Source organism: Musca autumnalis, unplaced genomic scaffold (assembly GCF_047663935.1).
Source record: "Musca autumnalis isolate F117 unplaced genomic scaffold, ASM4766393v1 scaffold_5, whole genome shotgun sequence".
NCBI classification, from domain to species: Eukaryota; Metazoa; Arthropoda; class Insecta; order Diptera; family Muscidae; genus Musca; species Musca autumnalis.
In genome coordinates this window covers 109,126,720-109,152,410 of record NW_027412088.1, presented here as the reverse complement: position 1 = coordinate 109,152,410, position 25,691 = coordinate 109,126,720, and the positions used below count along the sequence as shown (strand labels likewise).

General features: G+C 34.0%; 2 protein-coding genes across 2 annotated transcripts in view; both read left to right on the top strand.

The window, feature by feature from the left end:
- Positions 1 to 25,691, top strand: part of Incenp (Inner centromere protein) — a 253,177-nt gene that overhangs the window by 55,133 nt on the left and 172,353 nt on the right. The gene's annotated exons all lie outside the window — the stretch shown is intronic.
- On the top strand, positions 24 to 3,517 carry Gadd45 (Growth arrest and DNA damage-inducible 45). Its single transcript, XM_073956968.1, has one exon. The coding sequence runs from the start codon at positions 631 to 633 to the stop codon at positions 1,126 to 1,128; it is 498 nt and encodes a 165-aa protein (XP_073813069.1). The 5' UTR covers positions 24 to 630; the 3' UTR covers positions 1,129 to 3,517.

The following is a 25,691-nucleotide window of genomic DNA, read 5'->3' as shown; positions in this document are numbered from 1 at the left end:
ATTCTGTTGAACTGACTTGCCGTCCATTGGAGAATATGAAAATCCCCCAAATAGCTGCTCTCTGCCTCTTTACTCACTTGTGTGAGAAATGTGGGGCTGTTGCTTTGTATTCATTCAAGAGAAGCATGAGGAGTGAGAGAGCTTTTATGGGTGTTCGTTTGAATGTGTCCGACGATTTGTTGCTGTATTTTCTTGGGTTTCTTGTGAAATTCAATGGAATTGCCCTGTGCTAAGAGAGTTGGGGATATAAAAGCTGGCGCTCTTCTACGCTTGGTATTCATTGTGAAATTACCACTCAAAATTGAAACAACCGCGGATAGCAAAGCAAAACGTTCCGTGAACGGGCAAAGTGAACATTTAAAGTGAATACAAAAACAATTTTGCACGAAAAGAATTTCATAACAATACAAAAACAAGAACAACAAGAAAAAACTGAAAGCCACTGAGCAAACAATAATTATTAACAAAAGCAAAACAAATAAGAAAAGTCAATTGACTCTGAAAACAAACACTAAAACACCCACAAACCAAGTGTTGTCAAGCGTGAACAGACCACCAAGAACTGAAAGTAATTTTGTGAAAATTGATACCTATCAAGAGCAGCATTTAATTTGCAACAACAATAACAAAATGGTTATGGAAGCTATGCAGATTCAATCTTATCATCACCAACAACAACCCACCCAAAACAATGCCATGGATATAAAAATGGATTACACAAAAATTGGACGTACCATCAAAAGTGCCTTGATGAAGGCCCAGACTGAGTCTCGAGTCATTGTGGGACTCAGTGCTGCCATCAAGGTCTTATCAAAGGCTCCCGAAGGTTCCCTCTTCTGCCTAATGGCTGTGCCACAAGCCGGTGATTCGGCCACCCACATGCATGAAGTGCTCTTGGAAGCCTTTTGCTATGAGAACGACATCTATGTCATCAAAGTGGATTGCCCCATTAAACTAAGCCGTATTTTGGGCAAAACCACTGTTGAATCATGCTGTCTGGTACAAAAAACCTGGACTGGCGAACAAAATGAAGAGCAATTGAATAAGCCGGAATCTTTGTTGGTTGATTTCTGTGAAGCCAACTGGGATGCTGCTGAGAATCCAGTCGTCCAGCTACCTAATGTATGAGGAGGTCGCTTGCGAATCAGCAGTAAGAGGACATAAATTTGAAAATTCCCCAAATGTTGTGGGAATGTACCTTAAACTACTTGAGATTATGATGACCAAAAACCACAGAAGAGAGAACGCTGAAAACGTTTGGACTTTATATAGTTGTAACCGAAAAACGAAGATTACTCCACACGATGATCGATGTATCTTTGTAAACGAAGCAACAATCCGACGTTTATGGTGTTCATTAAAAAATTGTAACTGTAACGACAATATTTTAAAACTACCCCAGCAAAATTTGACGGAAGGGGTTCTTTGCGATGACGTGATTTCATGTCATCTTTTGCATTGGTTCAAAGGAAGTCGTGGAAGATCCGATCTTTTCATTAGGATTTGAACCAATGCAAAGGAAGTCGTGAAAGATCCGATCTTTTCATCAGCATTTGTACCCATTCCATCGATCCAATAGAGATGATGTTTGTGTTTTTATTTACACACCTGTTTATTTTCATTTTGGTATGTTCCAGTACTGCAAAAATCTGCTAATTTTTACTATTTTTTCCGATAACATAAAGGAAAAATTGTTACGTTGTAAAAATAAGTAGATTCTTGCAGTTTCTGGAACAGACCAAAGTTGTTACAACTGTCGTCGTGATGTTGTCTTACATTTCCTGCATATCAAACAACTAAAACTTCTAAACAATTGGTATTATATGAAGTCCCAACCATCGAGCTAAAAATAGAATCGGACTGCACACATTGCTATTTTAAAAGTTCCCTTGTCTGTTCTAAATCTGACATAGAATGAAATCAATCAAATCTCGCTTCTTGGAATTTGAAAAAAAAGTCCGAAACGAAAAGGAACAAGAATCTGAAAATAAAGAAGAAACTACTTTTGGAAAGAAACAATTAAAAATAAATTAATTAAGCATAAATGGTATTTTCCATAAAAAGTCTCTCCTCCCCGTTCGTTACATTTTGTTCTTAGAGATCCCTAAAGCAAGCCGGGTTGTAGATCCCTACATATTTCCGTCACTAAACAAAAGAGTATAAATTACCAAAATGTTGTTATAAAATAACGAAATTATAAAATAAAAGTAATTTACGAAATAAAAATACTTAAAGGAGTGCATTTGGAGTCCATGTCGAAATCTGAACTGGTGATGGGAAGATAATTGAAAAAACCTTTTGTAAGATGAAAGAATATCAGTTGAGGAGAACGGTGGAAGTAATCTTTTGCGTTGCAGCGGTGGTGATTACATTGCAATTTTGGATGTAAACTTTTGAAAAACTAAACTGATAAATTAATTGTAGTTATTTCATGAATTCGTTTGAATTAATAAAGAGTTTTGTTTTTAATGAAAACCATATTTCAATACAGCATTTCAATTTCCAAACAATACATGAAAAATTCATGCCAAGGGGTTGGTGAAAATGACATGCCAAAGCATTGGTTAAAATGACAAGTCAAAGCATGGGTGAAAATGACGTGTCAAAGCATTGGTGAAAATGACATGTCAAATCATTGGTGGAAATGACATGCCAAAGCATTGGTGGAAATGACATGTCAACGCATTGGTTAAAATGACATGCTTAGGATCCAGAAAAGAACGTCATCTTTTGGGGTCCACGCTCATATAAAATTCATCGATGAAGATGCTAAAAAGATGACATGCTAGATCACTTGCACCCATGATTGAATGTCATCTTTGGCATCGAACATTTTGCTGGGACTATACTGGAGTATTACTAAGAAGAAAAAACAGCCGCAACAACAGCAGCTGCAGCCGCCGCCAACACAACGCAAGGTTGATTACATTCTCCAGGAACAAAATATAAGGCAGTTTGTGTTGAATGCAGCTAATAAATAGATTTATTACAACAACAACAACAACTATTTGATATTTCATCATTAGCACGAGGTGGACTTTCCAAACCCCCTTTTCCAGTCAAGCCAAAGGGGCAAATGCAGTCGCAACAGCAGCACCAGCTATAGTCTGTAGAAAAAAAACACATATTAATTAATTAATCTTAATTAAATCTAAGCTAAAAACAAACTTTTTGTTATTAAGCCTTAATATTTTATTTACGAAATGGAAAAAAGCAAAACACAAAAACAAATCAGTAATAATAAGTGAACGCATGTTATTGAAATATTAACGGAGAAAATGTATATATTTGTTATTGTCATTTATTTTTTTTTATAAACAAACAGATTTCATTGTCTTCCTTGAAAATAATTTTTGTTTAACGAAATCTTTTTTATTAATTAAAACCTGTAATTGTTATGTTAGCTTTTCGTAAGCATTCCATTTGTTATATTCTTGTATTAAGAAAACAGATTAAAAAAACAAACAAAAACAATTTTATAAATAAAAAATCATTAAAATGAAACAAAACCCTAAAAGTTGTTGACTTATTATTTTTATAAACATTTGGCCAAAGGGGATGTAAAAAAATTAAACAATTAAAATTCCGCTCACACAAAAGGTCATTCAATCGAGCATTGTTTACACTTGGCGGCATTGGACATAGGGTATTCTTCGCATTCCCGCTCGCTCGTCAAGCACATGATACTTGCGTTAATAGCAGCTGCGACCTTTAAAACGTAAACAAAAACAGACCAGACAGACAGACATCGGGGAAATCGTAGCTAAGAATAATGAGTACTTAAAGCAAGAGAATAAATTTAATATTGTCTAAGTTACTTAGACTAAGTACTTTCTGTATGGGGGCAGAGGTTGTTACAAGTGACGATTGTTGGCGTTTTTACATCAATGGGGTCAACACACTATATAATTAGAGACGAGGCATAAGATAGGGGAAGGTTTGATGCCTCATTTTGCGGTAGGTTATTACAAAATACACTTGTGTACATTAAGGGGGTCAATATACCTTAAGCAAGGGCACATGTGGCAACTTATTTTAACAATTGCCAAAGAAGGGAGAACTTATACAGTAAATGTGCAATTTAAATAGTAATTTTATTAATTTTTTGAGAAATAAAAAAATAATACGTAATAAAATGCTTATTATTTTCCGATCGAGTGGGTGTAAAATGAATAGTAATGCCAATTGATAAGATAATTGACATTTTTATAACGCAATTCGCATTCACATGCTTGCCCTAAATGTGCGTTTTACATCAGCAAACCATACCTGTATTTTCACTTTTATATCAGATAACCGTGTTATACATGCATGGTGAGGAAATCCCATCATTTTAAATGCATATGTATGTATGTACATATGTATTAAGTATATGGTATCCCAGTAAAATAAATTGGAAGTAGTGCGATGTGGACCAGTTCTTTCACGGCATGTTTTCATGCAGTTAAAATGGAGTCGTGAAAAAGGCACTCCATTCCTCACATTTTAACCGCATTTGTATGCAATCCAAATATGTAATCACATTCATTTGTCACATTTTAACAGCATCCAGATTCAGTCCAAACAGCCAAAACGGAGTCGTGGAAAAGGCACTCCGTTCGTTACATTTTATTAGCACTTGCTTAGAGGTCCCTACAAGCAATTCGGTTAGTAGATCCCTACAATAATAGAAAAGCGTGTAAACATTTACAAAAATGTGTTACAATAAAATAAAAACTATACAATTTGCAAACATTTTGGCGGTAAGTCACCAGTAGAATATTTTCCTATGGAGTACATGTCGAAATCTTAACTGCTGATGGGAAGACAATATACAAACCCATTAAGCAGATGAAGCAAACACATTTCAGCTTGGATTAAATGGAGAGCGGAGGAAACACGCATGGTTGCGATTGAATTCAATGCACAGTGTCCAATTTTACTAAAACCTGGTCAAAACTCTAAAAATGAATGGATTTTGACCAAAGCTTGGGGTCTTATGTTTTTCGGGTCGCTGTTTTCATTTTTTTTAACCCTCAGACTGTCAATAAAGATGTCTTTTTGGTCCCTTCTCCTATAAAATGAGATCGTGTCAGATCAAAATATTCTACGAATTTGTTCGCCATAAATTTTTACTATAGGTCTTAGAATACACCAAAACTCTATATCTTAACTAAACTCCAGAAATATACACAATTAAAAAAAACATTTTAGGGTTGAAGTCGTACTTCATCTGAGATTTGGCAAAATTGTAATACAAACCATCATTTTAGAAGAATGGCGTTCTCCACTAAATTTCACTGCAAGTCATCAAAGAAATGAAATCTCTATTTGTATTACATACCAAGGAACTATCGTTATCAATTTCACCAAAAAAAAAACAAGAAACTAAAATAGGGGTGCAAGCTTCTACCATTTCTACCCTTTTGGAAATATTTGAGTTAAGATTACTTGGAATCCTTGCACTTTAGGAATATGGTGTCTTTGGTAACTTTACTGACAAGTGTGCAAGAAATATTTTTCTTAAAAAGATTAACCCTTGTGCAAATCATAAATGGGGCCTTTTTGGTCCCTTTTTCCACAAATCTTTAAAATCTCCTATAAAATGTGATTGTATCAAAATATTTTAGATATTTATTCGCCATAAAATTTATAGGTCCTAAAATAAATCAAAACTCTAAATTTTACCTAAACGCCAGGAAGTGACCCTATACGATATTCTGACATTCTGAATCAAAAAAAAAAAAATCTGTACATAAGTGCAAGACAAAATATCAGATAAAAACGAAAAGTGCAAATATGTGCAGGATGTTTCGATAGAAATTGTTAAAAGTCTTCCCTTTTTATGGAATGATAAGGTACACAGTCCAACTCGATCTTACTCACAACTATTTTCATAATTTAATGTGAAAATTTACCTTGAAAAAATCAACAAGTACAGACATAAATTATTAAAGAACGCACTTCATTGGCGAAACTGAACATCTTAAATACGTCTCAAATACCTATCGCTAGAATTACAAAAAAATTAAAAAACCGTTGTTTATTTTGGATACTATCATAGTTTTATAAACAACTTAAATACTGAAACAAAAAATCAAAATAGGGTAATTTTGACCTGCTTTTATCGCTTACAAAACAAGAAACGAATATATTTTTTCATAATTACTCGCAGTGGGATCCTATAAACAATATTTGACCGTATTTAGTGTAAATTGATACAATTTTTTCGATTTTTGGCTAGGATTTTCGGAAAATTGGACACTGTGCAATGGAGAATTTTCATAACATGTGTTAATGTAATAAAATTCATAATATTTTTGTTGAACACAAATAATAAATGCATTTTATTTATTCTGGAATATTATGCAATGACTTGCACACATTCCGCAGAATGCCTGTATCAAGATACGTACTTTGGACTGCATCCTATTCAACCCCAAAGGGTTAGTTAAAATGCAGTGCAAAAGTGTCAGTTAAAATGCAGTAACCAAGGATCGGTTCAAAGGCTGAGTTAAAATGCAGTGCAATGGAACGCCTCTTTCCGGGGTCACGCTCTTGTAAAAAGAATGAGTGAAAATACATAATTTGATGCACTTCCAAATAACTTGTACATATGATTTAACTTTCCCTTTGGAGTCAAATTTTTTGCCGGGATACTTTTCTGGTGAGGAAAACCAACCAATGTATAGTATATCGTCACCATAATTGCCCGAAGTCTTATCTCCAAAAAAGTAAAAATTAGTTTTTTGATTGAATCTAATACATAAGACTAAAATACATACTCTTGCAAAATTTCAAGCTTCTACGTTAAAAAATAACGATCCTATTCAAGAAAAGGCATTTCGGAAAATGGGTAACATTGCAGATTTTGCTGTAACGACGGATCCCAAAACCAAGCGTTTCCGCGGTTTTGGTTTCATTACTTCCTCCCATTCGTATATGATTGATAATATCCCATATACTCGCCTTCATAAGATTAATAATCCATAAAACAGTTTTTCATTTTATAACGTTTTTTGCTTCTCCTGTAAAGTTATTATTTTGTTAGTTACGACTTTTGGCATTTATGGTGACAATATGTTGTATATGTTACATTGCTAACCGCAATTTCCGTATACTTCGCAGACCTGTTCACATTGCTTGCGTCACAAATATTTGAATGGAAATCCCAGCAGTGGTATTTTGTAAATAAAATATCAATTGTCTAACATGTAAAAACGGCATTAAGATCGGCAGCGACAAACGTATTTGTATAGGCATTTCGAAAGATTTTCGTATTCCTGGCGGTTATAAAATATCCTTGCAAAAAAATGGCAATATGGTTTTGGTAAAGCTAGTTGCCATCAAGGGATTACCACCCGATTCAAGCTTTTCGAAGATTTTAGTCACACTTTCCTGCCGGAATGGTTTTAAATTGGAATTTTGTGTTCGCAGAGGGTAGAAAATTTCCATCCAAAAATTATCGCTTGATGTAGTGATATAACGGTACACAGCCATCCTTGCTGAGTTCACATGTTTTGAAATGAAGACGTGGACCTATACCGACACATTTCAGGTGGAAAGTTTTATAAACACAACAAAGACAAAATTCCAAATTTCAGTCATTTCGGTGGAATATTGAGGCCACAACCTTCAAAATACCGAATATCGGGAGGTACCATTCTATGGGAACTATATGAAGACGTGGACCTATACCGATAAGTTTCAGGTGGAAAGTTGTATACCACCAACGAAGACTTAATACCAAATTTCAGCCATTTCGGACGGATATTGAGGGAACAACCTTCAAAATACCAGAAATCCGGAGGTACCGTTCTATGGGGGCTATATGAAGACGTGGACCTATACCGACAAATTTCAGGTGGAAAGTTTTATACCCACAACGAAGACAAAATTCCAAATTTCAGTCATTTCGGTGGGATATTGAGGCCACAACCTTCAAAATGCCGAAAATCGGGAGATACCATTCTATGGGGCTATAAGAAGACGTGGACGTATGCGGACAGATTTTAGTTGTAAAGTTGCATACCCCTAACGAAGACTTAATACCAAATTTCTGCCATTTCGGTGGTATATTTAGACCACAAATCCTTGAATATATTTTTGCATATGCTCATTTTATGCAGATATGTAAAAATATGCACGATATGCAAAATATGCAAAAATTTCTGGGCCTAATTCGTGTTATTTTGTAATAAAACGAGTTTCTGTCTAATCAGATTTTCTCTACGACCATCTTAACCATATATGCATTTGCATAGGATTCCGCAGTCTACAAATTATAAAGCTCTATCTTAATTATTGCGAGCTGTATCTTGATTTCAATAGATTTAGAATTTTATGCTGATCAAGAAGTTCGGATCTTTCACGACATTATTTGAACCAATGCAAAACTTCCGTAAAATTTAGTGTTAATTATTCGAATCAAGTTTGGTTAACAACCTTACACTACTAATCTGTAAAATGTTTCCAATGTCAACGTCCTTTGAAGAAGTAACATTTTTCTACAAAGAAATTTGAGCAGCGGAAAGCCTATGTCCAGGCGTAGTGGTGTAGGGCATCACATAGCTTAGTTTCATACAAAATTTATTTTGTATTTTAGTATAAGATTGTGAATATTATAGATTGGAAGACTATTGGTCAACAAATGTTCATCAACACTGGGAGCCAATTATTTACCTTTTACAAAATATTAGCAAATGTGGAGAACCCGAGTTCTTTAAAGTCTTTCATATTCTATGTGGTCATTTAACCAAAGCTGTATGTGTGCTAAATGTCTTTAATAGAGATTCGTATTATAGCAATTCTTCGAGGTATATTTTTTTCAATTTCTAGGATTCTTTCTTTCATGTCAGACTCTGTGATAAACAATTGATATGATAGAAGTCTTCTCCTGTGTCTTCAAAGATGTTCGTGGGAAAAAATAATAACACTCTAGTCTCAAATTTATGTATTTGTGTATTTCTTATTTTTTTAATTCAGTGTCAATACCATTTTGACCTTCTGGGGGTTTTCTACAATCTAAATAAACAAATACATATTCGTAACGTAATTTCGTGGCCAGCATGCAGTGCATTTATGGCAAAGTTTTGCAAAAAAAGTTTAGCTCAAAAGTAAACATTGGCTTATCAGTCAAACATTCATACATATAAGTTCTTAAGCCGGGGTTTTTATTTTACTATTTTACGGCCATTTGCATGCAAAAAGCATGGTTGTGGGTACTCCCCAAGTAGATGACCAATTTGGGATGCAGAACACACAAAGAATGAATTCTTTATTGTCAAATCTTTTAAGATTCGCATCATTATGTGAAATCTTATACTTAAAGAGTAAAAATTCGAAATTATAAACGAATTTCGTTAACTTACATTTCCATATGTAATTAGAAATATATATTTTTTATCATTTGAACTACACTCACTTGTTACTTGATTTGGGTATATATGTATGTACCTCAAGTCACCTGATTAGCCGACCTGAATATGATGTTCCGTATCAAAAACAGAATAACCAAGTAAGGTAGTATCAGTCAGCTGTGTCGACTGAGATATACCTTCAGTCTCGAACCTAAAGTAAAGAAGTAAACACAATACTTCTATAGGATTTTATGAGTTTTTGGGCCAATTTCTCGGGAAGTTTGGACTTACCCACGAAAAACGGCTCTTAAAGTCAAGAATCCTATCTACTAAAAACAAACAAGTAAAAAAGCGTTAAGTTCAGACGGGTCGAACTTTTCATACCCTCCACCATAAAATAATCTTAACTAAAATTGATTGAATTGAGTGGGTACCTAAAAATGTCAGATAATGTACTAAAATATCTTCATTCGGGCGGCAATTTTATATGGTGCCTCTGTCTACCAATGTATGTTGACAATTTTTGGTGGAGGAGCTTTGTGACAACTGGGAACAGCAAATGAATAATTACGTCTAGTTCAGCTAAAAATGGTAGCTAAAACCCTCAATGCACCAAACATCGGGAGCTACCGTTATATAGGGGTTATAACAAAACATAGGCCTCTGTTGGCAGTTTTTGATGGAGAAGTTTTGTAACCACTTGGAATCTCAAATGTCAAATTACTGATAGTTTGGTTGAAAAATATAGGACAAATTCTAGCTAGTTCGGTTAAAAATTGTAGCTAAAGTCCTCAAAATACCGAAACTCGGGAGGTGCCGATAGATGGGTGCTATACCAAAACACCGACCTACATATGTATGTTGACAATTTTTATTGGAGAAGTTTTGCAAACAATGGGATCCTTAAATGTCAAATAACTCCTAGTTCGGTTAAAAATTTTAGCTAAAATCTTCAAAATACCGAAAATTGGTATGTAACGGTATATGGAGGCTATACCAAAACTTAGACATATGTTGAATATTTCTAGTGGATTGTGATCAATGGCAACTTCAAATGTCAAATAACAGTTTGTTTGACTAAAAATTGTGGCTAAAATCCTCACAATACCGAAAATCGGGAGGTACCCCTATACGAAAATATGGCTCTAAATTAACAATTTTTGTTAACTCTCAAATTTCAAATGACGGAAAATTTGTCCAAAAAATAAAGCTAAAATACTCAAAATACTGAAAATCGGGAGGTTTGTATGGGGACCGTACCAAAACATGGACCTACGTTGACAATTTTTGGTGTAGAAGTTCTGCGACCACTGGGAACTTCAAATGTCAAATTACCGCCATTTAGGTAAAAATGTAGATACAATTCCCAAAATACCGAAAATAGGGAGTTACCGTTTTATGGGGGCTATACCGAAACATGGACCTATGTTGACAATTTGTTACAGTGGTAATTGGGGATATACCGATACATGGACATATGTCGAAAATTTTTGGCAGAGAAGTTTCGTGAATGCAGGGAACCGTTCAGTCAAAAAATGTAGGTAAAACCTTTGAAATACCGGGAGGTACCGTTATATGGGGGCAATATCCAAACATGGACCTATGTTGATAATTGTTGGAGGAGAGATGAGATGACCATTAAGAACTTCAAATGTCACATTACAGCTAGTTATGTAAAAATTTCAGCTAAAAATCCTCAAAATACCGAAAATCAGGAGGTAGCATTATATGGGACATATATACAAACATGGACCTATGTTGAACATTTTTGGTGGATAGGTGTGGCGACCACTTAGAATTTCAAATGTCAAATTACAGCTATTCCGATTAAAAATTGTAAACTATTGAAAATTGTAAATTACTGACATGTTGACAATTTTTGGTGGAGAGGTACTTAAAATCTCAAATTACACCTAGTTCGATTAAAAATTGTAGGTAAAATCTTCAAAATACCGAAAACCAGGAGGTACCGTTATACATGGACCTATGTCGACAATTTTTTGATGGAGAGGTCTGCTGACCATTAAAAACTTCTAATGTCAAATTACAGATAGTTCAGTTACAAATTGTAGGTAAAATCCTCAAAATACCGAAAATCGGGAGGTACTGTTATATGGGGGCAATACCAAAACATGGGCCTATGTCCATATTATTTGTATATTTGTTTTGTGGATAGCTAGGGACCCTAAATGTCAAATTACATCTAATTCTAAAAATGAGACTTTGACGTTTTTCAAAATACCTGAAATCGGGCGGTACCGTTATCCGAAAATCGGGGTTCCGTTATATGGGGGCTATACCAAAACGTGGATTGATATAGCCCATCATCGAACTTGACATGCCTGCAAACAAAAGAGGCATTTTATAAAAATGTCAGCATATTATCTCCATTTTTGTGGATGCTAGAGTGATTACCACATGCGGACGGACATACATAGGTCGACTCAGAATTTTATCCTGATCAAGAATATATATATATATATATATATATATATATATATATATATATATACTTTATAGGGTCGCAAATGAGTATTTCAATGCGCTACTAACGGAAAAACAAACTTAATATACCCTCCATACTATGGTTGGGGGTATAAAAACAATGAACATAATATCTGTTATAGTTTTCGAGAAATAGCTTTTTTTCTCCAGAAATTTCCAAAAATTAGGTATTTTCCAAAATTTTAGTACATTGTCGTTTTTAGAAGCACGCCACTCCACGGCATCCAATATTTTGACCTAATTTTTTGGTTTCCTTGGTTTCAATATCATTACTATCGAATCGCATATGGAAATTAACAATTGGTGAAGACAAAAAATTGGGGGTTTTGGCAGGAAAATCGATTTCTGAAACGCAAGAAGACATTGTTCCATTTCATTTTCAAAACAATCCGAGACGATTTGTTTAACTGTATTTATCCCAAACGTTGTATGGACCTTACATTTTGTAATCAAACTGGGTGTAGTTTGGTATATAGGGTTCTATGTGTGCATTTAACCACCTCACCATTTTAGCAATTGATGTCTATGTTAATAAATGAAGTAGCTATTATCAAACTATAACTTGAAACAACAATATATAGACATAAGCTGAAATAATCTCATAATTTTAAAAACGTTAAATAGTGAGATATAAAATTCATTAAAGTATTTGAAATATATCGGATATAAAATATTGACACACAGTGTTATATAATTTATTGTTCCTGAGAATAAAGTAAATCCCGGCAGAAAGTAATTAATTGCCTAATTTGTATGAAGTTTATAACGTCACAATATTGAAATTCACGTTTTGTGACGTATACTACGTTTTTCAAATTTTATACTGAGCCGAATTCAAATCTAAAACATTGAAAAACCAAAACATTTAGACCACAATCGTCATATTAGATATTAATAAAATTCAATTTAAATATATTCGGCTATAGGTACCAAATGTGTCAAAACAAAACTGGTTTTATTTAAGTGGCAACAAATATCGTAATATTAACCGATTGCGGATAGAGGAGAGAACTCAATTGATTTGAATTCGCTTTTCTTAGAGAATAAATATAATAAATTATTGTTTGAGTATAATATGCATTAGTCGATTTAATAGCCAATTTATTGAAGAACCCTTCCTTCATATAATTACAAACACATGTACTCGTATATCTTTGGTACTTCTAAAGACATCAGCTTATTGAACATGTCATCTGAACATTTTTTTTAGAATTTGAAGTACTATTTCATAATTTGTTAAACAACTCAATTTTTTAAAAAATACTTAAAAATAACATTGCAAAACAACAATCCAAACAATTATTTAAACAAGTGTCCTATCAAGATCGTTGTGAGAAGATGAGTTCTGATGGTAATGAACTGTCCCCCCATCTTCAGTTAGTGCTAATCAAATTAATCAGCATTTTGTTTGTTGGATACATCAGACACTTACTTCCCCAATTTGTTGAAGCATGACATCGGCTAATGTCAAAAGCCTCGATTTAAAAATGTGTGAATATTTCTTTGTTCTTTGACATGAAAAGTAATTTTTATTGATGTAATCGTTTAAAGATTGCGTGCATATTTCTATAAACAAACAAACCAAAATAAATATTGTCAAGAAAAAACAAAGACATAAATATAACAAGATAGGACATTTTAATGTTATCATACATCAGTGAATGGCTTTTTAATTTAACATAATGTAATTTTACGATATGGTTAAATAACATTTTGTTTTTTATACGTTTTGTACGTATTTAACCGAATTTAACGATCCAATTGACATGGCATTCTTCTTGAAGAGATTCTTGAATTCATACATTAAGTTTCTGATAATATAACTTGAAATTTTCCTTCTTGATTGCGATTTTAAGGTGCCACCAAATTGCATTTTTTCTGTTAACGGTAATGTTTCTATACATTGTTTCATAAACATTTTTTGTTGCATGCATTATGTCTCGTCTTTGTAGTTGTATGTCTTTGAAAAAATCACTGTTCAGATTTCGGGCGGACTGAACATTTTATACCATCCACTAGAAGATATTTCTTACGAAATTGGATACTTAATTTCCCTTCTGTTACAAAAGTACGCCACGTCAAAGCTCATTCCTAAGAGAAGTAGAATATGTTACTCAGAAAATATTCGATGCCAAAGATCCTATTCAATCATGGGTGAAAGTGATCTGGCATGACAGCTTTTAGGTGAATCACCAATAAATTTAATATGAGCGTAACCACCGAAAGATGATATTCATTATCAGAAAGGATAAAAATATTACTTAAAAATATTTCGAAAAATATAAATTCAGCAACTAATAAAGGGAGTTAAACTTTTGGTCAAAACTTCCAAAACCGCAAATTTCCGCAAAAAGTCTTTACAGTTTTCAAATATACAGGCGCTAGGCTTCAATTTGGTACTAGTGGCCATGCTTGCGTATTTTTGGAAAGTAACTAAAACTTTAAGGAAATCAAGGAAATACATACATCTATATTCAATATTTTCATTTTGACCGATATTATAACCAAAATATTTGGCAACCCTTGAAATGTAGAGGAATTTTCATAACTAGAAAAATGAAGCTTAGGCAATTTACTAAATGATTCAACTTCAGTTAAGGCGTTAATAATAGTCCATTGTTTCCTAATTTGCTTAGAATATGACTATTTTTTCTCATTTTTAAATACATTTTTTCTTTAAAATTAGTCATGTTTGTGAGGCTTTTTCTGCTTAAGAACCGCGAAAAAATGGGAAAAATAAATTGAGTTTCGAAAAATTTGGAAAATTTTGTAGCGGTTTGCATCTTTAAATTTTTAAAACGGTGACATGAATTTTTTGATTTTTGTCGTTGGGCGAATCCACTGTGTAGTGGTATCTTTGTACTGAAATTGTCCTTGCCTACGCATTCTCTGAAAAAATCTAAACATATCAAGCAGACGAGAATGGGAGGTGCTCCAAAAATATGTGACTACTGTCAAAATTCATAGAAAAAATTTTAGATTTCTAAATTTCTAACATTAACTACCAAGATGGACAAAGGATGTTAAACAACTTGAATGTTACACACTTGGCAGAGCGAAGAGTCAAACTCATCACAGATTACAACCAATTATGCACTTACAAAGGACGGGTAACAAAACCAATATATTTCCAAGTAGTCAGCAGATGCCGTCAGCTGTACCCATATACAATAGGTTCCATTTTCGCCTTAGGGGTACCTAGTCACATTTTTCGTTTCTACGTTAAAAACAGAATTACCTTTAATTTGATGTATAATGCGTGCAAAAAGTTTTAGCCATTCCAGAGATATGGATCGCCGAAGTCGCCAAATAGCCAAAAAAAAACAAAACAGTAACAAAGGATCAAAGTCGGTCGGGGCCGACTATATGATAACCTACACCACTGTGAATATGTAAAATATATATGGGAGCTATATCCAAATCTGGACCGGTTTCAATATAATTTGACACATTTATTTCTAGTCCGAATTTAGTCACACATCCTAAATTTCATCGAAATCGGACATTTACAGCGTGTTTGGTGCAGCGAATACGTCAAATCGGTCTGAATATATGTATATATGTATATAATTGGGCACGTTTATTTCTGGACAGAATTTAGTCACACATTCCAAATTTCATATGACATATTAGCGTGTTTGGTTCAGCAAATACGTGAATCAAGCGAAAATATATATGGGAGCTATATCCAAATCTGGACCGATTTTCACCAAAAGCAATAGCGTTCTTCCTATGGCTAAAATGTATAAATCGATTCAGAAAGTGATTCTATATACATATATCCCCAAAAGGAACTATGGGTCTATCTCGTTTCCTTATGCGTGTGACATACAAATGCACAAAGACATAATACCCCTTACCACAGTATGGTGTAGGTTATAAAAATCGAGATTTTCAAAATTTCGAGGCCCGAGTGTCACGTGTTAACATCTTTCAATTCTGTTCAAACTTTGGCAATCTTATTAACATCTAACAAAACAAGTAAGAAAGTATCATCAGCTGTGCTGACGGATATATACCCTCAGCCTATGACTAAAACGCGAACCAAAAACACAATAATTATGCCGTATATAAAATGTATTAATTTTGTATCATGATTTTGCTTCAAAATACGTGGATTCTTTAGGTACCGTAATGTGGAGATATACCAAATCATTGACATAAATGTTCTGTTCCAGAACCTGCAACAAGCTACTATTTTTACTACGATAACATTTTTTCCTTTATGTTATCGGAAAAAATAATAAAAATGTTTAGGAAGTAAATATTAAATTACGTTGAACTAAGTTTTGAAGAAATTTTTGAAAGCGTTTGAGAGTTACCCCTTTTTAATATGTGTCGGCAGGTTTTTTGCAGAAAAATTGTACCGTTGTAATAGGGACCGTAAAAACAACCTTCTGCAAAAAATTTCAAATACATCCGAGACAAGTACACCCCCAAATTTTTTGTGGGAGGTAGCCCAAGGATATAGTCCTTATTCCAACCCGTAACATGAATGGATGAAATAATACGATGTGAAGATGGACCAATCAAAAATTCCCAGCAAGGGTAATCCAGCGGATTTTCCATTTTAGTTGGTGCTGTCTGGGATTCTTGGAGTTTTTAGGCCACTATCTCAAGTAGCATGGACTTGAGCCTACATAAAAGATGTACCGTTGTAAAGGGGGTTGCAAGGACAACCTGCTGAAAAAAATTTCAGAACGACCTGAGAAGAGCTAATAAACTTCACTTTTTCCGTACTTTGTGTCGGAAGTATCCCGAAGGAGTGGTCCGATATAGTCCATATTCGAACCCGATCTATATCTGGATGAAATAGTTCGATGTGCAAAGTTTGGACCAAATCGATTGCTCCCTTAGAGTTATCGTTCACACCATTTTACAGAAAATGTTTATGGCCCATCTTCGAACTTAAACTAAGTTTGGACTATTGATCCGTTCGAGAATTATCGTGCCCACCAGCCAGTCTGAAACAGTCTAAAATCATTATTTCGATGTGGCACATTTTTGGTCGTATCAAAGTGTATAAATATACCCTCGATAGCCTAAAGGCTGAAGGTATGAAACCTTATAGGGGGGTGCCGCCAGAAAAGCCCGACTTTGATTTTTTTTCTTCGAGGATAAAACATCCTTAGTAAGGGTAAGAGCCGATCTAAATATGTTCGTGCTACCGTTCGTCCGCCTGTGGTAAATGTTCTGGTAAAACTCCTATATAACGGTACCACCCGATTCCACCTATTTTGGAGTTTTCTGACTGAGTTAGATATTATTTGTCGATTTTTTCTGCCCAATTCGGATTTAATTTAGCATTTAGAGTTCTCAGTGGTCAAGACATTTCTCCACCAACAATTGCAGACAAAGGTCGCATTTTGGAATAGCAATCACATAACAGTACCAACCGATTTTAGGTATTTTAAAGTTTTTAGCTACATTTCTGACCGAATTAGACGTTTAGGGGTCCTAGTGGACAAAAATCTAGGGTTCAAAGTGGTCAAAAACTTCTACACCAAAAATTGTGGACATATGTTCCCGTTTTGTCCTTGGTCACACTAGCGAGTCTCTTGAAACGAATAATAAATAGATAGAGGCAGCATAGCAAACACAGAAAACCATGTACAGCGGTTTCACTACCTCATACCCTTCGCCTATAAACTCGAAGTCGCCATGGAATAGCCCCCATAAAACCGTACCGCTCGATTTAAAATATTTTTAAGTTTTTGTCCATATTTTAGTTCGAAATTGGCTGTAGTGGCATTTAGTGTTCCCAGTAGCCAGAAAACTTCCCGACCAAAAATTATGGACACAGGTACTTTCGTAACAGAAGAAAAATAATAACGAGGGCTACTAGAAAAGTTTCTAACTCAATAATGAAAACGATAATGTTTATAATCAAAAACTTATTGTCGTATCACTTTTTCCACTCCGATTGAGACACCTACAAAACATGGGTTTTGAACGATTCAACAGAATCTTCTGGCTATGAATAAATAAAGTTAAGATATTTTCTTATTTAGTTAAATTGGCTCAATTATTTCGCACACTTTTTTACAGGCTCAACCCTGCCTAAATCAATGTCAACCCCAAATTGGACAAATGTGTACTGAATTTTGTTTATGTTCCATTATAAAAGTGCAAATTGCACCATAACACACTTTACAGAAGTGTTTTAGAAACCTTTAATCCCGCAAAAAATCCTTAAGAAATAATGGGTTTTTATAGTGTTTTTGGTAGTCGTAACAACTTGCAAAACTCCCTACTACCCATTATTTTAACAAGGGCATGTCGCCTTGAATAATAGTTATTCTATAACCATTAGAATAACTGGTTAGTCTTTGCCCACTATAAGTTGAAAAATAAGCTAAAAACATATGTTTTTAGAATATTTGGGGTGGAATTTGTTTTCAAATTCAACATACTTCATATTTTCATTATACCCTATACCACAATGTGGAAAAGGGTATTATAAGTTTGTTTTGGTAAAAATTCATGTAACACCGCGAAATATTCGTTGGAGACCCCCAATGTGGTATACCAATCTTCATATCTCCACGAGATAAAGCGATTTTGAGATGTGTGTCTGTCCGTCCGTCCGTCCGTCTGTCCATTATAAATTGTAAAACACAGCCTAATATATTCCGTTATTTGTTTGTAGTGTAATAATAAACTCGCTAGAAGTCGCAATTATACATCAATAGTCACGAAATTTTGCACCGGGTAAGAGTATAGGTCGAAAAAGATGCCTACAATTTTGAATGATGATCTGATATTCTTTAGCGGGTGAAATGTATAGAAATGATTTGCTGATGATCGTGAAATGTTCAGGGGATGACATGGACCAAAAACAAAATTTTAAGCAATTTTGTAGCGGTTCTGAAGGTCAAAATAATAACCCGCACAATTTTAAACAAAGTTTGAGTTTATGATGAAGAAGAAGCGTACAAACCAAAGCGAAGATCAAATAAAACTTAGCGGGTTAAATGGACTGAAACGTGTGAAATTGGTAAAAATTTCAATAACGTAGCGGTTAACCAACGGAAGTAGTAGTACTACATAAGTGGGTTACAGTACATTTTAGTTTTTGTGAACTAAATTGTCCTTTCCTGCTACAAAAATGTCTTTGTCATGCTAGATAACTTTTTGGTTTTGGTCATAAGTATTATACATTACATCTCTGATATTTGATAATTAAATTTTCACAATAATTGAAAAGAAGTTCCGTGGAGAGCGATTGTCCAGGGATAGTGGTATAGGATATCCCATGGTCGGCTCCGTCCGACTATAGACTTTTCTTACTTGTTTTATTTTGTTTTATTTTATTTCTCTCTCTGCTGGATTTGATCCTGCGACCTCCTGATTTGTAGCCGAACACACTACACACTGTGCCACGCGTACGAACATTAACGGTTGTTTAAACGCTTACATATTCTTTATTTTGTTAAAAACTCGCGTGAGCGTTGAATACACAACCCTCTGATTTGTAATCGGACAAACATGCTCTGTTGCAACGTACTCATTACTTAGTTAGTAGTGAAGTAAGTAGTTTTATCTTGCTACATTACTTTGTAATGGGTTACATAATGACTAACGGATCCAATTTTTTTTTTTTTTAAATTCCAAAAATCGTCTATAGTCTCAATACTAACAAAATATTTCAAATTTTCAAGACATTTTGCACCGATTTGTACTTTCAAAAAATTGATCTTAAAAGTTGTTCTTACTTTTGGTGTTACATAGTGATATAGACGTAAAATATTGTCATGTTTTTTCTAATAATATCCTAAATATATGTAAATATATGTAAGATTTGATCAATTTTATTTTTACCGTCAGGTACCTATGCACTTTCATGAAGAATTTCCATTCATAATAATAAAAGTAATACATTCCCCAGAAATGGAAACCAGTTTTCAAAGAAATTTACCATTAATTTAATTTCTTGTATAATATTCCCAGTGGAATTTTTCATGTAATGCTGTAATTCCGTTAAATGGCTGTTTGTGACCTATCTAGACAGGTGGCATGCAATTAACATGCAAATAACTCAATCAGTCAGTCAGCAACCGAACCAGTCAGTCATTCAAGCAGTTGTACTTGAGTAACCTTTGTTTAACCGATTGCATTTACTTTCATAGCCATGGCAATAATTTCTTAATAACGTTTTATTATACAAATAATACAATAGACAGACGGGTATACATAGAGTGTAAAATGTTTTTTTAATTAATTTGTTTACTTCTATGCGAACAGTGCCTATATACAGTTTTAATTTGTTTGTTAAATGATTTTTCTATAGCTATAGTACATACATATATATCTATATATGCATACATTAATATTTGTAGTAATATTTAGACCAACATTTGTCACCAACTGTACCGGTTATCACATTAAAGCTCATGACAGGTAGTTAATAACAAATCCAAACCGCCCTTTAGACTTTGGTTGTTCACACACATCACTTGCAATATGGGTGAAACCATAAAGATCGTTGTATCATGACCAGCTGTACAAGGTGTGAATACAGTAAAATGTGACAAGAAAACGTTTACTTTAATATTTATCGATTAAGTGCCGTTAATCACTTGCACAAATGCTAACCTGAAATTTCAAAGGGCTGCAATGTGACAATTGCTCTTACATTAATTATATCACTTTCAATATTTACATTTTCATAATTTTTATTTTACGACGTTATTTTTCTTGTTAGCTGCTTATTTTGTTCTATTGAGAAAGCAGACAGTTCCTAAGTAGTCGACAGAGATAAGGACGCTACAAACCGAAAAATACGCCTTTTTTTCGAAATTGTAACAATTTATAATAACGCCACTAAACAAACAAACACAATTCTCCCAAATAACAACAATAACAGAGCTTATCACTATTCCATTCATAAAAAAACGCAAAAACAAAACCGCAGACAGTGTTAAGCGTAAAAACCCCGGTACTGACCAGCACGCGACAGTGAATAGGCATTTCCAAGGAAATTCCACCACATTTTGTTTCTGTTTTATTTTTGTTTTTTATTATTTTTTATTGTTTTCTGATGATTTGTGACTGGCAGTGTCAAGCTGAGTTCAAGAGTTGTTCAAACAAATTATATAATCAGGGGCGGCAAGCATATTTATTTATTTCTGAGAACCGGATATATGGTGAATTCAACTGAAATCCAGTGCCACTTTTATGCTTGTGACGACACATCTCTGGTAACATCAAAGTATCTAATATTAATGCTAAGATGAAAGGGTCTTCTTTTGGAATGATCAATCAAATAAGTAGGATTTTTTTTAAATTTTAGACGTTTTTTAGATCCTTTTAATTATGCACCGATTTTTTGGTGTTTTATTTTCCGCCCCATTTTCACGAGAACAGAATACATCTTTACAAAAACTGGTCATACGAGTAAACGTCTCCGTTTTGGAATAGCTCGCATGTTAAATGTGTTCGATTTAAAATGTAGGTAAAAGCCTCAAAATATCTAAAACCTGGAGGTACCAAAACGTGGATCTATATAGCCCATCTTCGGACTTGACTTGCCCATGGAAAAAATACACTCGGTTGCAAAATTTTAGCGTTCTATATCAATTATTACGGTTTTTAGACCTATGGGAATCCTGAATGCCAAATTACAGGCAATTAACACCGAAAATGTAGATAACAATTTAAAAATACCTGAAATCGTTATGTAGGGTTTATACCATCAAATACTTTATTATAACCAATTACTTCAGAAAATGTACCTAAAAATGGAGGTTACCCCAAAACGTGGACCTATATAGACAGGTTTTCATAAAAATGTTTTCTAAAATCATGAAACCTAAAATTCCAAATTACAACCAATTCGATGGATAAATGTGGTCAAGACCTTCAAAAAGATTTAATCGACGTGTTGCGCTATACCACAACGTGGACCTATATAAACAAATTCTGGTAGAAATATTTCATAATCTCTGGAGACACAAAACCCGAAATTACGACTAATTCGGAGGGCAAATGGGAATAATGCCTTCAAAAATCATTAAAGGTACGCATAATGTTATATGGGGGCTAAATAAAAATGTGGGCCTATAATTTTAATACCAAAAGTTCTACGGACCAAAATTTAACCCACCTACATCAATCCTGATCAAGAATATATTTGTTGGATGTAATATGATTATTGTATTGGTACAACTTGACCAAAAATTATGAAAATTTGAATATTGACACAGAGTATATAAATTCAGTAGTATTTAGGGTACAATTATAATTTTTTAAAGAGCATAAAATATAAGTCCTTGTATATTTAAAATTGAAATTAAACTATATCGAAGTTTGTTGGAGGGTATACCTATCATAACCCCTTTTTCGACTTCTATGAATTAAATACCTCGAAAAAGAAGAATTACTCGAATCCGCGAGTGCAGCTTGGACATCTATATTGATATTGTGTCGATAGCTTAAGAATAAAATATTATTTTATGTCATAAAAACGCCACATTTGCTTCTTTACTAGAAGTGATAGAGTCTGTGCAAGACAATTAAAAACTCCAGAAATTTAAAATCCTTATCGCAGTACTGTATGAGGCTACAAGACTCATGTTTGGGCTATGCCAAAGCATGGTCGAACAAATATCTCAGAAATCAATCGGCAAACTATTAGCTAAATCGTGACACAACACTTTAAGTCGAAAAAATTACAAGATTGTTGTTCCGGCTTTATTCTCTACTTTCGGTATAATGTTACAGAAGAAGCATTCCGTTTTTGGACTCGATGATATTAAACACTTTGCTGGACTCAGTTCTTGCAACTTATTGGAACTAGAATCTAAATATTTCTTAAATTAAATGTATTGCTTCAAATGTTACATAGTTTTGACAAATAACAATCGATCCTTTAAGAATCCCACATAATTATTCGCTAATAATAAGCAAATTAATCAAGAAGGACCACTTGTGTCCAAAAGAGTTTTATATTTGTCATAAATTGTAATCGGTTGGAAACGAATTAAAAAAATCGTATTTTGAGATTTGTCAGGAAGCGTGGACTTGCCCACAAAAAAATATGATATCGCAGTAAACAAGACTATAAGTGTCAACAAAAAGAAATTTCCAAAGGATCCTCGAACAGTCTTTAAACTGCGCTTATTTTGAACTTTTGTGAGGAAATATTTGTAAGAAATTATACGATATTTGAAGGAGTGGACCGATATAACCCATATTAGGCTCGATCTATGTCAAGGAAGAAATATTGCGATGTGCAAAGTTTAGACAGAAGCGATTACTCTCTTCGAGAGATATAGTATGCACCATTTTAGCGAAATTTTTTTTAACTTTTATGGCGGAGATTACGAGATCCAAAACTTTGACCAAATCAGTTGATCCGGTCGACAGTTATCATGCCCTCCATCCCGCCAGACAAACAGTGATACAGACAGACGTTTTGTGCTGAAGGCCATAAAGGCAGAGGGTACAATGATACTGTGCAACACTAAAAATGCAAATAACTTCTAATAGATATTTTTTGTTTGGACTTTTCATATCCGGTTCGAATTTTATGGCTTTATCTAAACCAGTCTAAAACGACCTTTTTCGCATTATTTGTTTTCCAGTCTATAGCAATATATAGAAAATGTTACATCATTTCTGAAATTATAGTCAATAGCTGCTAAACCATTGGGAGCTGAACCATGTTACCTTTACAGGAAATCTTGCAAAAAGTGCGCTTAACAATTCCTTGGAACGTTGTGAAGATGTAAAATGCTTCCATCATATTGTTTCAGCAGTATTTTATGTCATTATGTCAGCTATATCAAAACTGTTTCTCAAAATATTAAATATTCACCATAAAATATAATTTTTGCACATATGTACATACATATATAACGATTAGACGTAATTTAGTTTCAAATAAGGCCGATAGCCCTAGTTGCTAGTGCTTTTTTATTATAATTTTTAATTGTAATAAATATTTATACCCTATACCACAATGTGGAAAAGGGTATAATAAGTTTGTTTTCCCAAAAATTCATGTAACGCCGCGAAATATTCGTCGTAGACCCCTCATGTGGTATACCAAACTTCATATCTCGACGAGATAAAGCGATTTAGCGATGTGTGTCCGTCCGTCCGTCCGTCCGTCTGTCCGTCCATTAAAAATTGTAATCAAGCTAGAGGCCGCAATTATGGACCGATTGTCACGAAATTTAGTATGGAGGTCGGGTTTGGACCAGAATAGAACTGATTAGTTTTTGGCGATGATCGTGAAATGTTAAAGGGATGAAATGGACCAAAAACAAAATTTTTGCTCGATTTTGTAGCCGCTCTGTAGGTCGCAATAATAGTCCGATCGGCGCGAAATTTTAAACGTAGTTTTGGTTTGAGATGAAGAAGTAGCGTGCAAGTCAACGGTATGATCGGATAATATTTAGCGGGTTAAATTGATCAAAACTTTTGTGTATACATTTAAATAAAAGTTATCATTTATCAAAAGCTAGCCCGGAAAGCTAGTGCACAGGGATAGTGGTATAGGGTATCACATGGTCGGCCCCGTCCGACTATAGTCTGTTCTTACTTGTTTTAAAATAAAAATAAAATAAAATAAAAATCAAAACTGTGGTATTTTTAGATATTGCATACATTTTATAGCGCTTATGCAGTTTTTCGAGTCGATTTTTTCTAAAAATATTTTCGTTGTTCTCTTATCTTTAAGTTTGCTAAAAAGGTTAGTATTGATTTTTTAATTTATTAATCGAGCTTTATGATCTATAATGCACGTGAAAAAGGAAAGCCGACGATTCGAACCCACACACCCACCACTATGTGACATGCATGTTTCGCCTTCGGTAAAGGCTCTTCAGACATATCGGATGTGGAGCGGCTTCGCTGTCCTCGAACTTTTCTTCTTTCAAATGCATTTTTGTTTTGTTTCTTACAACAACAATGAGGATTTTCCCATTTTTAGTTGTGCTTTCACGACAAAAGCTTAGCGCTGCCTTTGAATTGGTTTCCGAATATAGCCCCGATTTGTTCGAAAAATACAATATTTAGCAATTTTTTGATGAGATCATAAAATCTTAGCTTTATCTGACAAAACAATACCCAACTAGCGTTTTTGTCGTTCGGTTATGTACTTTCATAAAATCCTCAGTAGAATTTGTTTGCACACGACTACCTTAAAAATGTTGGACAGTGTTATACTACCTTGATTATAGGGAAAAATTCAAGTGGATTTGTCAAATATAGCAGATTTTAGCAGTTTTTGACGCAAACAAATTCATTTTACGTTATTATTTTCTCATACTGTTTAGTAACAAATTTGTCTAACATAGAGTAACAAAATTTTGGTGAAGCCAGTAAGACAAATTTATAATTGGCTTTAAAATATAGTCCACGCAAAACTTTTCATAAATTTTATCAAATAGGCCTTGTCCCTCCACTCTGCGTACGTCCCTGATGGATACCCTACACCACTACACCTGTAGATAAGCTTTTCACTGATCAATATTTATTGTAGAAAGATTCGAACGTTATTCTCAAGCCTGGCTTTTAATACCATGAGAACTTATGGCGAATTGAAATAGTTATTCTATGTCCGAAAATTGGTTAAAAGAAACATGCGTTCTATTGTTTTATAACAGTTGAGGTGATTTTATGTTCAATTTCAATTCTGCTCTCTGCAAACTTCTGATTTGTAGGCAAAATACTACACACTGTGCCACGCGTGCGAACATTAAAGGTAAGGTCACATTAGGCAACAATTTGCTCCAGCGACCGGCAGTGAGCGATTACAGAGAGCAAGGGAGCATAAATTTCAATGCATTATTTACGCTCAATTGCTCTCGCCGGTCGGTGGAGCAAATATTTGCCTAATGT

Bases quoted from the DNA above. Each gene is read 5' to 3' on its own strand.
- Gadd45 (XM_073956968.1), top strand. From the start codon at position 631: ATGGTTATGGAAGCTATGCAGATTCAATCTTATCATCACCAACAACAA.